The 18,650-nt window shown below is 36.8% G+C and overlaps 1 protein-coding gene across 2 annotated transcripts in view; it reads left to right on the forward strand.

Moving 5' to 3' along the window:
- The first annotated feature begins 1,354 nt into the window (after window positions 1-1,354).
- LOC139980286 (uncharacterized) overlaps window positions 1,355-18,650 on the forward strand; it is a 35,428-nt gene continuing 18,132 nt past the window's right edge. Inside the window, exons 1-10 of one of the 2 annotated variants that reach the window (XM_071991833.1) lie at window positions 1,355-1,517; window positions 3,680-3,775; window positions 5,241-5,317; window positions 6,727-6,807; window positions 7,247-7,435; window positions 7,979-8,071; window positions 10,550-10,661; window positions 15,981-16,046; window positions 16,625-16,698; window positions 17,635-17,735. In XM_071991833.1, the coding sequence (XP_071847934.1) occupies window positions 1,478-1,517; window positions 3,680-3,775; window positions 5,241-5,317; window positions 6,727-6,807; window positions 7,247-7,435; window positions 7,979-8,071; window positions 10,550-10,661; window positions 15,981-16,046; window positions 16,625-16,698; window positions 17,635-17,735 (929 nt within the window). In that variant the 5' untranslated portion in view covers window positions 1,355-1,477. Of the gene's footprint in view, window positions 1,518-3,679; window positions 3,776-5,240; window positions 5,318-6,726; window positions 6,808-7,246; window positions 7,436-7,978; window positions 8,072-10,549; window positions 10,662-10,725; window positions 11,089-15,980; window positions 16,047-16,624; window positions 16,699-17,634; window positions 17,736-18,650 lie in introns of those variants that run through there. The other variant, XM_071991834.1, reaches the window with a different exon arrangement.

Consider the following 18,650-nt stretch of genomic DNA (forward strand, 5'->3'; position numbering starts at 1 on the left):
ATATATATATATATATATAAATGAGTTATCTCACTGAGTGCGTATATATATATATATTTATATATATATATATATATATATATGTATATATATATATATATATATATATATATATATATATATATATATATACATATATAAATGAGTTATCTCACTGAGTGCGTAGCCAGGACTGTAACGAGTGATATTAGGGCCTTCGGGTGTTTGTTTTTTATGGCAGGAAAAAGCTCTCAGTGCATGGCAGGTACGCCACTGGTTAGCCAGTGCATGTATCAAAGCAAAGTTTCTTAGTTCTTTGAAATAGGCCTATACTGAACAAATGCACAACAAGGATAATGTTATTAAGTGTATATAACACCCAGTAATACCTATCTTGTCAGCTGAAATGTATTACTTATTCCATGTTAGTTTTAACTGTTTCTTAGAGGCTCTAAGGAACAGTAAAAACTAACTAACTATTTATATATATATATATATATATATATATATATATAGGCCTATATATAGGCCTATATATATATATATATATATATATATATATATATATATATATATATACCGTATCACTTATTGTGTGTTTTCTGTACGGTTTCATTGAAATGTCCCTTTTTTGGTCAACTCTTGTAAGCTTTTAGTTCGTTTTTTCTTTGTATATACCAAGGTTGTCCAACCTTTTTTCAGAGGATCGAGGCCACATGGAATGGTTATGATGAAGGAGGGGCCGGCCGCATGAACCCTACGCTCGTTTTTTCGATTTTTTGCGCGAAGCCCAAGGCAACAAAATGTGAGCACTGCGCGCGGAGCGCACTGATTTATTTTCCTTCCTGATAAAACAGATAAATAAAGTCCAGCCGGCACCCCCCCCCCCTCCCCTCCGCTGAGAGAGTGTCACACAAACTGACCTGTATGCAGTTTTTTGGACCCAGAAGGTTCGAATGATTGATTATATAGCTTCAAATTGTTATAAATAAATCTGCTCACTTAATTTCACACCGTAAAGCATCTCTAGCGGGCCGAACGCAACCTGCGGTGGGCCGGACTGTGGCCCGCGGGCGGTAGGTTGGACAACCCTGGCATATACGGTACTGTTCATATTTCTGTCACTACGTTTTGATGTCCCTTTTCAGACTTTGTATGCTTTACGTTCTCTTTCCTATGCATAAACTGCTCGTTTACTGTCTAACTTTTTATTTTATATGATCAATTTCAAATTTTAACCGAGTTACCCCCTGCTATGCAAAAAGTTATAAATAAATCAGTTACAACCGATTATACCGTGTACAGCAAAGCAAACCAAACAGCGTTCCATAACAGCTTGTGGCCTTCCTTTACTATTGGCCGAAGTCAGCTGACGCTGGATATTTAAATCTAGCAATCTTCAAATTAAAAGCTACATATCAGCCGCGACAAGTAGAGTTCGAATTACGAACAAATATTGACATCGGCTGGCAGTTCGTTAGGTTATCATCTCTACATTATGTCCTTTCCAAAAGCTAAGAGATTTCTAGAAGTTAAAGGTAATGATAGATCACGAAAAGTCGAAATTTGTAGCCATAACGCAGACCGGTGATAGGCACAGGCTAAGCCTAACGCTAGTAAAACCTTTGCCTAACGCTAGTAAAACCTTTGACCGACATTTACTCTTCGCAACTACGCCGAAACCCACACATTAACAGTAGCCTATCTCGAGGCTAATAAAAAGCAAGACTAGAGCTAGGCTAGCTGTAGTAATGGGCTAGTAGTAGTACTACTTAGTAGTGTTTTGTTTAGGATTATCGCAACTTCTCGATGCTAAGCAAACTTACTTTTAAATTAAAGCCTAGGCCTAGGTAAATGATAATAACTTTGATTTTAATCTACGGTAGCCTATTACTTTAAGAATAGGCTACAGTCATATGAATTTCACAATTCCTTTGATCAGATTCAGCTGTGAAGTTTCAACTTTAGTTTAGGCCTAGTGCTAGAGCGATTTCAGCTGTTTTCCACATACGTTACTTTCTGCTGATTACTTTCCGCTCAAAAAATTTGTCTGCGGAAAACACATTTTTTTTCACTTACCTGTACACTATATTTTCTTTAATTTTAGGATACCAAATTTAGGCAGGATGATTAAAATAACATGAGAAAGTATCAAACAACATCAATAAAGGATGGTTAGACTGAGTTCATGTCAGAAAAGTGAAGCTGCTTATAATTTACAGCAGGCTTTGGGTGTTTGTAATTAGGGATTATTAAAGAAGTATGAGGCAGTCGGCGGATAAAAGGGCAAAGGGACGCCCGCGTTAAGAAGGATTGAATATCTTATAAAGTATAAAAACTGGTCCGCATAATGATGCTTTAAAAAAAAAAGTTTTAGCGAGACCAAATCGTCACGGCAGCTCACCTTTTTTCACCTTCACGGCATATCGAAAACTACAACCCAAAAAGGTGGCACTGTTTAACTAAAATTAAACTTGTGCTTACAGCCTAAGTTAGTGCTTACAGCCTAAGCTACAACCTTATAGCTATCCTAATAATAATCTAGTCTTGAAGGTATTGTACATTTAATCGGACTGGTACAGTCAAATCCTATCTTTTCCATCTTCCTAAATCCTTCCATGTGCCTAATCATTTCAGTCAGTCATTCTGTTCCTCCCAAAACAAACCGGTACTTTCCGCTGAAAAAAACATTGTTTTCTGCTGACAAATTTGTTTGCGGAAAACACCGTTTTGTTTCAGCGGAAAGTAACGTGTGCGGAAAATAACGGTATTCGTTAGAGTTGGGATGCTATGTAAGTGAACAGTAATAACATGTACAGTAAGCCTAGAATAACCAAAATTTTGATTTCCCATTTGCAGTTTTTATACAATTTATTGTCAGATTGTATAAACAAATTTTCTACCCTTTTTATACAGTACCTTACAGCATTGATTTATATATCATGTTTGTATCTATTTTACTGTAAAGCGCCTTAGAACAATTTCTGTTTTGGATAAGGCGCTATAGAAATCTTACTGTACATTATAGGCTAGGCCAGGCTATGTAGCAACTGTCTTCATGTGAGTTCTCACAGATGATACCCAGAAATCATCTAAATTTCATATAAATTGATATGTGGTAGCTTTATTAGTTGTTACCAGTCTAGGCTAGACCTAGCCGGTTCCAGTGCCATTCCGCCATTGGTACTGTACATACCGCCAGACCATTCCGCCATAAGTTTCGATCCTTTCTGCCATGGCGCAAAGGATCGAAATATATGACAGAAAGCTACAATTTCTAATTTTTACACAGGAATGTATATTTTGGTGAAACTTTCTTTGATTTTCTTAGAAGGATAGGTACACCGTCTTCAAATGAAATGGTTCACTGCATAGACTTTAATTGTAGTTAAGACAAGATCAATTGGGGAATACTGTAGATGTATAGTCTTTAACGTACAGGTTGAATCAATAGTTTTAATTGAATGTTTGTAAGACTGTGGATACACTGTAATCAAATATATAATAATATATATAATATATCATTAAACTGCAGAATCAAGAAATTAATTGACAGCGAACAGTCTTACTGGTGTGAATAGCGAGTAACCAGTTGTGATTGTAGGCCTATTTTGAAAGTAGATGCACAATATATAATATATATACTGTACACCTTACTAAGCAGCCCTGATATTCAACATTTGGTTCTGTTTGTTTGTAGATACAACACCTGCCCCAGACCAGTACAATGTCAGTGCATCAGCTAAGCCACAGGGTGTGGCTTTGCCAACTACTGAGAGATTCAAGGAGCCAAAAGGTACAGTTTACACCTTCTGGGCAAGGATGTACCACATGCTTTTCTTCATGCCCCCTCAGGAAACCAGAAATTTGTTTCTTTCAAGTTTAAAACTCAAGTTCCAGGTTATTCACCTATGGCAGACTTATATGGGTGGTGGAAGGCGAAGCTTTAATTGGGTGCTTGTACGGAATGTACACTGATTGTGCAGTACCTACTGTAGCTGCCTACCTTGGTAGACCTGCAGTAGATTCTAGTACAGTGCCTAAGTGATGAAAGTTTTCAATCATTAAATGACATTGAACATTTCCCTTACATTATGTTACTGAAGCAATGAAACATGTTAATGTGTTGTTTGTGTTTCTGGTGGAAGGCAAGGCTTAACTGGAACCCTTATTTTGCTAAGGATAAGGAAGTACTTGAAAAGGTCCAGATGAGGTCTACTAGGATGATTAGTTCCTTAAAGAGGGTTCCTTATTATAGGCGGTTACAACTGTTGAATCTCACCACACTGGAGCTTAGGAGGTTACGTGGGGACTTGATCCAGGTTTTCAAGATTGTGTATGGTTTCGACAATTTATCCTTTACCGACTTTTTCATGTTTGCTAACAGTAGTTGTACTAGAGGTCATTGTCTTAAACTCCAAAAGTCGCATCGTAGGATTAATATTCGGCATAACTTTTTTTCTAATAGGGTTGTGAATGAGTGGAATGGTTTGCCTGAGAAAGTTGAACTTGCAAGTAGTGTCAATGGGTTTAAGAACGCTTTGGACAAGCACTTTAAGCATTGTAATCGGGTCTGAGTGTTTGTGTCTTCAGTTTTTATTCCTCTCTCTATAGGGACCTTGATGGGGACTTAAGTGTCCCTCCTGATCCTTTTTTCTACTAAACTAAACTAGGTGCTTGTACGGGATGTACACTGATTGTGCAGTACCTACTGTAGCTGCCTACCTTAGTAGACCTGCAGTAGATTCTAGTACAGTGCCTATTAGTGATGAAAGCTTTCAAATATTAAATTGCATTGAACATTTCCCTTACATCTACAGTATAGTCTTTGTAGTATGTTACTGAAGCAATGAAACATGTTCATGTGTTTTTTGTGGCCTTTGATTATATATTGTACATAGTGTTTGTTACTGGAGCCAAGAGACATGTTTCTTGTGGCCTTTGGTAATATATATGTGAATAATATATAGTGTTTGTTACTGGATCAATGAAACATGTTAATGTGTTTCTTGTGGCCTTTGGTAATATATTGTATGGGAATAATATAGTGTTCAAGTTGTTGTGCTGCAGCTATGTAGGCTCTGAAATTTGTCTCAGTTTAATTACTTGATGGTTCTTGTATTATACATGTATATCCACACTTACACAGCAACTTTCAACTGGCATCTTTGCGATGCAGTACTGGTCCGATACATTTTCCTTGTATACTTTGTCCACACAGTGTGCCTGTTAAATACTGTTTATTCTCATTTTCTCTTTAGATCTGGCACCAAAGTCTCTTAACAACACGTTGTTGTTCATGTCACCTTTAAGAAAAGTATCATCTACTGAGTCTCTCGTAAGTGAAGCATACATCAAATGATGCATTGTCACACAACTTTGGATGTTTTTTTATGAATTTGTTAAACACAGCCAGGTTCTCTACTTACTCTATCAGGAGATGCATGAACGCTTTTCCCAAAAGAGCAAAGCAGTTTCTTATAGAAAAGTAGTTTCAAATAGAAAAGTAGTTTTTTTCTGCTTATTTACAGTTTGAGTTAGTGTAATTATTTACCCTCATTTTAGTTCAGTAGCCATTTCTGATGTGCCCATCGATATGGAGTGGCATGATAAAAGAAGCACAAGTCTTATCTAGATAACTTTATCATCTTTAAACTAATATAAAACTAAATAACTGCTGATAACTTACTATTAAAGCAGCATTTTGCGTTGGGTCGCTTTTTTCCACCTTTTTAACATATGCATCGATTTTTTTACGTGTATCAATCATAAAACAGCAAACTAAGATACCATCCAAGTTTCACCCTGCCAAGAGCGTTAATTAGCGAGTAATTAACGATTTATATCGATAATGAGTAAAAGTGTCCTCGACAAAGTTTTCATATCTCCAAATCCACTAGTTTGAATTCCACCAATCAGTGAATAGTATGTTTATTCATGAGCATTTTGCGTTTGGTCGCCGTTTTCTACTAATTTTGACATGTCCATCGAGTTTTTTACATATATCAAATCACAAAACAGCAAATTAAGATATTAGCCAAGTTTTTCCCTGCCAAAAACGTTAATTGGCGAGTATTTTACATACAAAATTAAATCGCATTCAGTTCCCAAACCCACTAGTTTGAATTCAACCAATCAGAGATGCAGGTTTAGTTATGAGCCGTTGCTAAAAATAGATTCAAGACTTTGCGTTGGGAGTTGTTATGCAACTCCCTGGTACAACTGACACTGTACACAATAGACTGTACACAAATCAAGCGTGGTGTTATATTACGTATCTGTCAATGACGTTCGTAGTGTTTAAATATTCATATTATGGGCGAGGTTTATTGGGTTCCCAACGGAAAATATCTTGGAGAACAACAAAGTTGAAAGTTGCAATTTTTCGACTTTTATGCCACCATTTGAAGTAAAATATAAATAGATAAGCTAGTTATGTATGTCGTTATGGCATACTGGAGTCAGTGAGGTTGAGAAATATCATAGTCGAGGACGCAAAATGCTGCTTTAATGTCAGTTTAGAGGTGACAGAACTTTGGCAATGGGAGGGGGGGGAGGAGAAGGATCATATGTGTCTTACTTTCTATGCCACTCCATGGTCTGACTGACATTCTAGTTTTTAAAAAGTGAGCACTGGAGATAAATGAAAATTGTGATTATTACTGACAATTGATGTCAGAGCTGATGTAAGACTGCTGTTGTTGAAATGTCTGGATTTTTGAACATGCATCTTCATTTGCTCCACAGCCTCCATCTGGAAGTACACAAACAAAGAGGAGAGTTTCTCGCAGTCAAGATGACAGAAGACTCAAGGAACTGGAATCAGAGGTAAGAAGAAAACTTGTCAAATAAGTTTGTTAGGTGGCAAAATGTATTTCAGAATTTAATTAACATCTAGAACAAAGTGAACAAGTTTGCAAAGTTCCTTTGTTGTTAATATTTCCAACACATTCACTTTAGATTTACTTTGTCCATTTCTGCAGAAATTTGATAACATTTAGTGGGTAACTTCCTACTTCTAGTACTACGGAAAATCATAAACCAAGTTCTCCGTCTATATATACTCCAAACTTATTGCAGTACAGGTTTAAAATCATAGATATACATGTGGCAAAATGTTTAGTATTCTCTACATTTTCAATCTTAATCATTTATCTCTGATGACCATGATTCAATTGTTGTGGCATATTTGAAGCTAGATCTTTGTGGATTATGTTATGTAAACAACATGATCTTGGTGTACACTTTATTTTCCTTGCTTTGAAAGGTACAAAGATTGGTCAAATACCAGGCTTACTTGGATCGTCAACGGCAGCAAGAGAAAGATGAAGTTACAAGACTGGAGGGTAATCTTCAGAGAACACTAAAAGAAAAGACTGAAATACAGGCAGCTCTGGCCAAAACCGAGAAACAACTGCTTGACACTACCAAAGCAAGAGACACCCTGAAAGCTAAGGTAACAGATTATACCTTTAGCGATAGAAACTAACATAGTCTAGATGTATCAATACTTCTAGACTCCTAGATGTTAGGCATTTGTTCATTTAAAAATGCAGAAAGGTAGATAATCCGAAAACTGTAATAGCTAGAGAAACATTTCTTGCACTTGGAATGTTCCTGTTTTTGTTGGAACTAAGCATTTCCAGACTAAACTTTTTGCTTAATCTCATCCTTTAAAAGTGATCTTGTAAGTTAACTTTTGCAATTACAACTTCCTTTACTTTACGATGTACAGAATGTGTGCTTGGTATACAGCGCCTACTGAAAAGTGGCCTATATTTATTACACACAACTGTTCAGGCAGTGACATTCGGCTGTAACTAATGCAATATGCCCCCTTTAACTGTTTGGCTTTAGAGAATTTACAATTACACTGAACATGAAGAAAAATAACCTGTGTAACAACTCATGTAGACTAATTCCAACTTTACAAGTGGAGATTGAAGATTAGTAACCATGAGTTCACTGAATGATACAAATCCATCTCTTTCTTTTACAGCTGGAAGGAATAGAAATATCTCAGAAGCGACATGACGGCCAGCAAAACAAAGAAATGCACCTGATGCAGGACCAGCTGCAGAGTAAAACTGAGGTCAGTTATAAACCCTAATAAATAATGTAGACCTGTTTTAACATCCTTTCCTAACATGCTACTTTCTGACATGCTGGGTAACATATATATATATATATATATATATAAATTTAAGAAATTTGAAGTGGTTGTCCCCAGGACAACCAGCTCACCAATTTTTGGTTGTCCTGCTGAAATTTTGGTCGTCCTGTAAAGCTATAGTAATTTATCTTCAGAAAAAAATACTTGTTTGGGACTTCTAAGAAACCATGAATGTTGAGCGATTTCATGGATTCTAGATCAAATTCTGTGTTTCTTTCTGCGGCCTTGTTGGTTTTTATTTTCTAATAATGCTGACTGTAGCAAAGATTGTGTACATTAGTTAGGTACATGATGTTTTGCTGCAGGGCGTAACGATACAATAATCATGTGATAAGCTGTAGGTGCGTCATAGTACTGGTCTAGTGTTTCAGTTTCAGTAATGTTATTAGCGGAAAAAAGTTTGCGTCCCAGGGACGCAAGCCCCCGAAAAAGTTTGCGTCCTGTAAAAAAAAGCTTGCGTCCCGATTGAACACCAATTACGTTTATTGTATGACCTACTGTACTAATACTAGTGTAGTATCACTGCCTATACTTTGTGAATGTTATACACAATATTATAGGGCAGATGGCTCAGTGTCTTAGCTTCGGTTTTTCACAGGGGCGGCCCGCCCGACTCCTCCTTTCGCCCACCCTGCGGTTTAAAAAAAAAATGCCCCCAGCCCCCTCCTTCATCCGCCCTTGTACTTCCCTACTCGCCAACTCTGTAGTAGCTCCATGCTTTGACCTTGAAGCGCTTCCAACAGCCAAACTCTTCAAAACCACTGTACCTACAGTGTGCATATCTTTCGCTAAATTCCACCATGTAGTACTGCATTTACATAGGCCTGTTCGAACTTCATTTTCAACTACACTTGCGCAAATCTTTAAAATCTGATCCAACATTTATCCTGGGTTCATTGCAAACAATCATTTGTGCGAAAATTACAGGACTATGTGAATAGATTTTTACGCAATGTCGATAAAAAAAATCAAACTTCAATGTTCTAAAATACAGAAGTAAGTTTACACACGAATGTTGCTCCAAAATAAACTTTTCTGAAGCACGTGGTCAATTGAGCCGCGAAAAAGTTTGCAACTGAAACTACTGTGGTATGAATGCACATTTAGTTAGCAACTCTTATTGCACAGAAAAGAAACATACTGTGGGATAAAATATCCTTTCCAGATCAGATATGTAAGCTTCCCACAAAACTCATAACATTTTCTGATCAAAACAATGATTAAAATATTAGGTGATAGTCTCAGAAACAATTCAAGTGCATCTTTGTACCAGCAGTTATTGTTGTCAAAATGTACGTTACAAATATGAGACAAGGCCTAACGTTATGATATTTGAGTGCACACATATGATAGCCTTTACCACAAACTTTGTTATCTCTACACAAGGGAAAGTAAACGTTGCAAGTAATTGTGGTTAAACAACTTACTTCTTGTTCATTGAGCACTGAAAATGCAAGAATGTTTGCAAACAATCGGTAGGGACTATTAGCCAATCAATCACGGGAATCTTGGTAAAGCATCATTGTCTATTTTTAGCATGAAAATATCTGTAATGAAGTTTTGGTAACCCTGTACCTTGCAGTTGATTGTTAAGATATATTTATTTTCAAACAAATTTAACGATAGTAGGAGAACTTTTGGTTCTTGTCAGAAAAAGTTGTGGTTTTTTGAAAAGAAATAATGAAAGATGTTCTTCAAAAATGTGTTTTGTTGTTTTCCGTTGACCTAGTTGTGAGTGTGTACTTGGTGTTCGTTTCTCAAAAAAAATGTGGTGGGCGGTGGATGGGCGGGGTCTTTGCCTGTGGGGGTAAACCTGAACTCTGATTGGCCTTTGTTGACAAACGGACGGAACAGAAAATACCATGAAGCTTGGTTTGAGTGGTCCATGTCAATGTGAGGGCTTGTCCTTCCTATGTATATTATTTATTAGATGAAGTCGGAGTTTGGAATGAGTTTCTTCTTATTTGAAATGTCATTTTTCCGTGTCTTTTTCCGTTTGTTTCACGGAACATTAACCAGCCTTTTTGAAAGTTTTGGTTGTCCGCCGGGCAACCAGTACTTCAAGATATGACAAGTTTTGGTTGTCCGGAAGGTAATTTGGTCGTCTCGGACGACCGCTAAATTTACACACTGATATATATTTTATGTGTGTGTGACCCATTTTGCAGTTTTTGGACTCATCAGGCAAAGGTAGGAATCTGACCTCAGACCTTTGTGTCACAGACTGGACCACAGTGAGTGTACTGGTGTGAATGCATATGAACTGGCTTTCTATCAACAAAGATTAGAACAGTCAGTTTCTGAAATAAATAGAGAATTTGTACCATTATTCTGAGATAATACACTAAGGTTCATTGACTTTGGATTAACTTTAACATATTTCTAAAACTTTTCTAGGAGCTACAGAGACTGGAAACGCAGATGGGCTGTAAAGTGAAATCTCTGGAAGTGGACATTATCTCTTTGAAGTCGCAAATTCAGTCGTTGGAGGAAGACAGAACGGTTTTGGGTAATTGATTTCTTTTTGTCTCACATTAAAGGACCTGTACTGTACTTAAACCTCAAGTTTTACGTTCATGGAAGTGATTTCAGGAAACATTGCGACCTTTACAATCTTTTCAGCTTCCGAGTTGTATGCCTTGGGCACTGTGCCATGTAGATGATAAACACACACATACACACAGAGCCCCAGGTAACCGTAGTGACCAGAAAATACCGGAAACTATCAACAATATCTATTCAGGCAGACGAACTCCTTTCGCATATAAAATGGATACATCAAAATGTTTATTGGCAGCAAGTAGAGTCAGACTGATGAAACAGATCATCCAAAATTAGGAAGAAAAAGACAGACCAATACCATAACGGCTTCACTGTTGCTTGTTTGTTTTATAATCCATCTTGGAAACTTGAAGGAAGTCGAATTGATCCTTAAAGTACGTTCACACTGTCAGGGTCTCAATAGGGATATGCATTTCTTTCCGGGTTCAAGCACTTTGAGCAGTCTGGGGATTATGTTGACTAACGTGATTTCAATCACTCTTTTTACGCCTGACGAAGGACCAGGGTGTCTGAAAATTTGTGTAGCGTGTAGTTATTTCTATTCTATTCTAAATATTATGTTTGGATTTAAAGGCATTACATGTTGTCCTCTTCTTTATACTCTATATATATATATATATATATATGGGCAGGGTCAAGGGAAATGTAACAATTGGGTTGAAATTGGAAATGTACAGAACATGGTCAAATGTGGTATGGCTAGATAGGTAAAGAGTTATATTTTACCACTGTGCTTGCAGAACAAAAATATACTAATTTAATAAAAAGTTATAGACATATATAACACATGCCAATTTGCACTTGTGTTATGCCAAAAATTATTGAATTTTGGGGATATTTTTAAAACCAAATTTTTCCTAGTACAAAGATGACTTAGAAAGATTACTTACACAGCCTAGTAGTCATGGTCAATATTATGCATATCACAGGAATAATTCCCCTTCAATGTCTATAAATTGTTAATTAGCAGTAATTGCTAATTACCTGATTTGTCCCTCCGTTACCTGTCCCTCCGTTACCAAGAAAATACATTTTTTTTTAATTTCTCAGTCATTCAATGCTGGAAAAATTTCATAATTTGTATAAAACACTTTCATAGGATTAACCACTAAAGAAAAGTTAAACCAAGGAGTTAGCTACTTTTATGCTAAAATAAAGAACAAGTGAAGTAGTGTCCCTCCGTTACTGGTAACGGAGGGACAATTGTTTAATGCAAGATTGTGCACAGATTCCTGCCAGTGGGAGTTTACTTGTTAAGTAGTTGTGCTCTTAAAATGGAATTCTTGACTTCCTGTTTATGTGAGGAGAACAACAGCTTGACTAACATTAATAAATTCCTCAGAATGTGAAGTTATGGAAGTCAAGAATAGCTACCTTTGAGTTAGAAAAACCCCACACCACAAACACTGGCTGGAAGGTACAGAATGGAAGTTTTCATTCATACACTGCTGATTGCCAACCAGTTCAAAACTGTGAGCAATATTTCAGCTGTGAGAATCAAGGACATTTTCTTCCATTTGCAAGAGCTTCCAAAGCCACTTTCCTTCAGCAAGAGCAAACTCAAAATTTGTTGATCAGGATTAAAAATAATAGAAAAGTTTGCAGACATGTTCAAAGCATACAGTAGTTATGATTGGAATATTGTCTTTTATTTTTATGATATTGTTGTTTTGTTTTGAGTTTATAAAAAATCGCAGGAAGTTAATTCATCTATAGTTTCTAATCCACAAATAATACTTTCAGGCATACTGAACCTCTGCAGTACAGTAGCTACTGTACTGTCACTGTATCATGTTATGTCTCAAAATGTTTTTGTATTATTATTGTTGATAGTTGTTAAATTTTTATAATACCACTGCTTTATTACAGTATGGTTTTATCATTAAAGTTAGAAGTTACCTCAGCATTTCACTTTTAAGCCCAGTATCAATTATTGCACCAAGTGGTTTCTGCAAAGTACTAGTAGTATTTGGAAGACAAAATGTTTTTGTCATACTACTGTAATGAAATTTCCTTTCTGCACATGGTACAGTATAGTAAGACGGGGTAAAAAAAAACCACAGGGTAGTTGGGGTAAAAAAAAACCCACCCCCACTACAATTCGTGAGAAAAAGAAACACATTTTTGTATGATGCATGTGAAAACCATGGTGCCCAAGTCAATTTGGACATACTTTATTGATTGTTACTATTCTTTTCCATCGGCGTACCGATACTTTTAGCGCCGATTTTTCCCATACTCTAAAAATAGCAAATATTTAAGTTCTGAACACTGTCCTTTAACTTTATCCCTCAAAAATATTACAACTGATATAGAGGTTTTTGTTTCTTGGTTATGATAACAAGAGGTGTACCTACATGAATCAGTAATGTAAGTAGCCGCATGATCTGACATTTTTCTCGAATGACGTGGGTTTTTTTTACCCCAGGGTTTAGTGTCCGTTTGGGGTAAAAAAAGACCAGTCCTAATTTCCTCCCAAAATGGTTTATATTTATCACAGAATGTTAGAATTGCTATATGATTGACACAGGGAGTACATCTATGCTCCTCTAATTTCTACCAATATAATAATTTACATTTTTATAACTAACTGTTGCCTGTTCTTAACCTAAGTTATTGCTATGTTAGCCTAGTGTTATAGCCTAACACAATATATGTCTGCTGTATATATGGTTATCTTGTTATTTTTAGAGTCCTAAATTAATCTCTACCCTAAGTCCAAACCCCACTGCTGGATGTGATACTAATATATAGAATAAAACTCTTAAAACATGGTCAATAATGTTTTAGGGGGTATTAAACAGTCTTGTTAGAATCTTGCTTACTCTCAGAAGGTGGGGTGTGTTTCCCGGAGTTTATCGTTTGGCAATAGGTTAATTCATGCAGAACTCGATTGAAAATGCCCAAATAAAACTTTTCTAAAGTGTGCTGAAAATTTTTCTGGTGGTTTTGCGCATTTTCTTTGGTAGTATGTTGTTTTAACAGTGTGGACTTTTTTTACCCCAGCAGGGTTTTTTTTTACCCCAAAAATGACTGACAGCCGGGGTAAAAAAAAACCACCCCTTTTCTGGAATTTCTCCTTTACTCATTGTGATTGAAATTTTTATTATGGCTATTTAGGAAGGTATTCCCATTTGTCAACTGACAATGCTAAAATATCTACCTAAGCATCTACCTAACGAGTTTTATGTTAAACTTTCAGGAAACGGTTTTTTTTTACCCCATCTTACTATACAGTACCTGTGAACTGTCTATTCTAAATATGTGATTTACTGACGTGTTTTGAAGTGCACTAGCCACCAGCCCCCCCCCCCCCAACAGTTGCTAATAATGCAGTTAGACAGTACTAAATGATGAAGAGTGGTCTGTTTAAACTTGTTCTTTTAATCAATTTCTTACTATTTTTTCTTACATATTTATTAACAACTAAAATTGCTAATGTTTTGGTGAACAAAGCTGTTGGATTAATGTTCTTATCCTTGTTTCCCTAAGTAATATAACTTTTAGTCCAACAGCAATAAAAATATTGAATCTAAGCAGCAAAAACAGGCAAAAGGCTACACTAAACAACACTGAACATTTTGTGTCCCTCCGTTACCATCGGAATTGTACTGTACGAAATCAGCTGTAGATTTGACAATTGATGCCTGTTCATCTAATTTTTCCATGGTGTATGTGAAGCAATGTACCAGCCAACACCTGATATAAGTTACATGGTCAGTGCAACTTAAGAACAGTGGATTTGACATCTTCCAAAAAAAGTGTGAAAACACGTGTTCATTTGGTGTCCCTCCGTTACCATGATGTTTATCATGCCATATTTTCCCTACAGTAACAGCCACAAGAATTAAGTTTATGGGTATGAAGCAAGTAACTACCTGTCTAGATAACCACACAAGAAATTGCAACATACTCCCTCAAACTAATGCAAAGAGAGACAAAATGTGTAAGGAAAACAGTCAAATGTCCCTCCGTTACCGCTTGACCCTGCCCATATATAATTGAAATCATAATGAGTTGGAAAATCCAGAACAGTGAGAAAACTTCCAGCCTCCACCCGGATTTTAACCCTGGCCTCCCGCTTTATATGCAGACTCCCTAACCACTAGGATATGGACGCTAATTGTAGGTCCAGAGGTTCAAAACCTCCCAGGATTGCCATATTTGTGAATTTTTGGCAGAAAATAGAAGCGACCAGGTTTTGGGTGTAAAACAGCCCAACTGTCGGTCGATGGAGCAGACAGGCCAAAACCTGTCTTGGACGACTCATTTCACTTACAGTGTGATTTCTTGAGAATCCAGGAGTCTGTAGTGTTGAGGGTTGCAGAGTAGTCTGTTGGCTTCCCTCTCTGTAGAATTATATATATTATTTATATATTATGTATACTTCATAAAAATATATATACATAATATGAATTAATTAACTTCTCATGACAGGGACTCGCTGGCAAACAAGAAAATTAAAAGAAATACTCTGCTATTTATGAATATGATATTCTGTTTGCATACAGAGCACTTGACACTGGAAGCCACACTGTGAGCATGAAATTGTTAACATTGCAGTTTTGTTTCCAGTGTGAGTGCTTCACACACGCACACAAGTATAATGTTTCTACTGCAGAAAGGGAAATATTGCATTATATGGGAAATGGAATGAAGTTCAACAAGCTCATTGTCCCTCTGGTATGTTGCAATATCCTAACACAATATATTCCCATTTTGGCCTTTGAAGAAGATCCTGCTAGGATCGAAACATCAGGCCAACTTACTTTTACACACAATACTGTATATTACCAATAGTATTCTGTAACACATTTCATGTGTTTGTTTGTTTTTCTCTGTATTTTTCCTTTCCATCATAGAGACAAATTCATTGTTTCCTTGATAGGTATCATAACATGTCAATGATGCTCATAAACTACATGAAACATATTTTCACCAAGTTACCCCTTGCTGCGGCATTAATAAAATTTTGTAAACCTTGCCAAAAATATTTGCCTGCCAGTCCTTTTGTCCAAACACTGTGACATGTGATTGATTAGGATTTATAGTTTTCCACAATTCTAAGTCAAAATTTCAATCTCAGTTTCTTCTTCCAGCTGTGAGTGTTAGAAGGTTACATATTCTTTTGAGAATGTACCTGTTTTTTACTTCAGATTGTGTCTTGATGTCATTGATGGTAAACCGGTAGGGAAAGCTTTAAAACAAACATGACTATTTTAGTTTAAACTGTCTCTATATTCTTTTGGTAATTTTACTTTCATAGAGGATGCAACTGAAGAACTGAAAAAGAGGGAGAAACTGTTGGAAGAAACTAATAAAAAATATCAAGGTAAGCTTAAATGAACTAACATGCCATGGTGCATTTGCATTGTGAGGAACTTAAGAAGATAATCAGGTGATATTTTGTGAAGGTAACTTCATGAATATTCAACCATCCAAGCTAACAGAACTTAAGGATCATGTAAACCTGTAGTGAATTTTTTTTTCCGAGAGTTGTTCATGTCCTGAGATGAAGTGGTTCCGTCAGTTGAGTAGTATATTCCCATTACTGTCTGGAGGTGCCAGGTGGTGATTGCAGTTTCTTGACCCTCATATTCTTTCACATGATATGCAGGTTTAATTTTAACCTGCCTTGTCACACAACCTGTCTCTGTGCATGTAATGTTAATAATAAATATTTGAATAAAAAGTTGAATACAAAAACTCAAAAATGTAATAAAAAATATACAAAAAGTATGAAGTGTATTAATAATAAATATATTCTGTTTCGATCGTGGATGTTTATCATGTATTCATTTGACATAACTTGAGATTCAGTTCCCCCCACAATAAGGATAAAGAAAGGTTTGAATCGATAACAAACTCATTGTTTCCAAAATGCTGTTATTCTTTTGCTCGCACTGGCAGATATTGGAGAGAAATTGAAGAGCCAAGTGAAGGATCTACAAATGGAACTTCAAGCTTCGCACCGCAAAAATGAGGTGAGTTCTGACTCGCGAAAATTAGGACTGCTTTAATTCTCTCATTAGCATTCACATATGGGATATGATTTTCATATGGTTCTTTTGAGATACAGTAAGGTTGTACATATCATGTTGCTCAGGAGGAGGATGTTACAGATTGTGTCGTTGCATTGTAACATGAGTATGCCAAATCTGACCACCGTCATTATTGGATGATCACAACTCAGAAAAGCAACAGTAATTACCAGATGGATATATATGCTATTTCTGGTCATGTCGAATTTAGAAATGTTGGATTGAAATATGTCATGCCTACTGATACTGAGAGTATGTTTTTTTTGTCTTGACAGACAAAATGAGGATGCACAAGTTTGGGTGGAAGGTGGGGAAGGGGTGGGAAACAGAAAAAAATGAGGATGCACATGTTTGTGAGGAAGGTGGGGGGGGGCATCGGAAGGACAGACAAAATGAGGATGCACATGTTATGGTGGAAGGTGAGGAGGGGGTGATGGGACAGACAAAATGAGGATGCACATGTTTGGGAGGAAGGTGGGGAGAGGGTGGGGGACAGACAAAATGAGGATGCACATGTTTGGGTGGAAGGTATGGAGGGGGTGGGTGGACAGACAAATGAGGATGCACATTTTTGTGGGGGACAGACAATATGAGGATGCCCATGTTTGGGAGGAAGGTGGGAAGGGTGTGGGGGGACAAAACAATTAGGATGCACACGTTTTTGAGGAAAGGTGGGGGACAGACAAAATCAGGATGCAAATGTTTTGGTAGGAAGGTGGGGGGGCAAGGTGTGTGTATGTGTTAGCAGCCAATGATGTGCAATTAATAAATCAGTCATGGAATTCATTGGTTAGCTGCTCATGGAGAGCTGAGCACAATAATAATAATAATGTGTTATTTCTTGAAGGCAAGTCAAACCTCTTTTCTCTGTTTGGAAAGTCTCTTGACTCAAAAACTGTAGATATGGAAAAGAAACTGGCAGCTTTGGAGTTTGATGTAGAAGAAAAGAAAAAGAAGCTAACTTTACTGGAAGGAGAAAGGTAAAGACTGGTTATGTGTCCAACATTCATTGTCTGAATGGTAATATTAATTCTGGCTCAGCTCAGGGCTAGCATGTGTTTTCATTGATTGTGTGCTATATGTATGTTCTTATCGCTTGTAATAAATGTCTGTTGTCAGTGAAGGATTTAGCAGCTTACAAGCTGATGTCTAAAAGAATTTGGTATCAAGTCTTTTAAAACCTTCCTGCACACAGCAAGGGTCATTCAGGGTTGCCAGTTTTTCTGTGACCAAACCGGCCAAACTAGCAACCAAAGTGGGTGCAGGAAAATAAAGCGCCAAAACAAATTTGCTGTTATATGATGACAATTCAATTGACCCAGTATATTGGTTGGAATTGTGTGGTTTTGCAATTTGTGCAATTGTGATATCTTTGCTGACCCATTATGGGGTATGTGTATTAACTGACTTGTAGGCTATATGCAACCTTGCGTAAACAATATGAAATCGTTCATTGTTCTTTCTGAATAAGTAGGCTACAGAAAACGCCCGGAGCATTCATTTGCATCTGGCAAATTTGGCGTTTAAATGCCAAACTGGCAACCCTGGTGTCATTATGAATGTTCTATGTCTGGATTGCAGAAACATTTGTAATGTCATTTCATTTATGCAAAATGAATGTCAAAGGTTCATAAAAGGGTTTCACAAAGTCTAAGATCATTATAAATAGACTGCTTAACAAACGTAGTCGTGAAGACCCCATTGTCTAAAGAACTGACCACTGCACACCAACCGTAGGACAGTCTTAAGGGTAGCCTTATGCACACCCACACTGCCAAGCTGTCAACATGTCTTCACATAACACCCACACTGCCAAGCTGTCAACATGTCTTCACATAACACTCACACTGCCAAGCTGTCAACATGTCTTCACATAACACTCACACTGCCAAGCT

Source organism: Apostichopus japonicus, chromosome 14 (genome assembly GCF_037975245.1).
Source record: "Apostichopus japonicus isolate 1M-3 chromosome 14, ASM3797524v1, whole genome shotgun sequence".
NCBI classification, from domain to species: Eukaryota; Metazoa; Echinodermata; class Holothuroidea; order Aspidochirotida; family Stichopodidae; genus Apostichopus; species Apostichopus japonicus.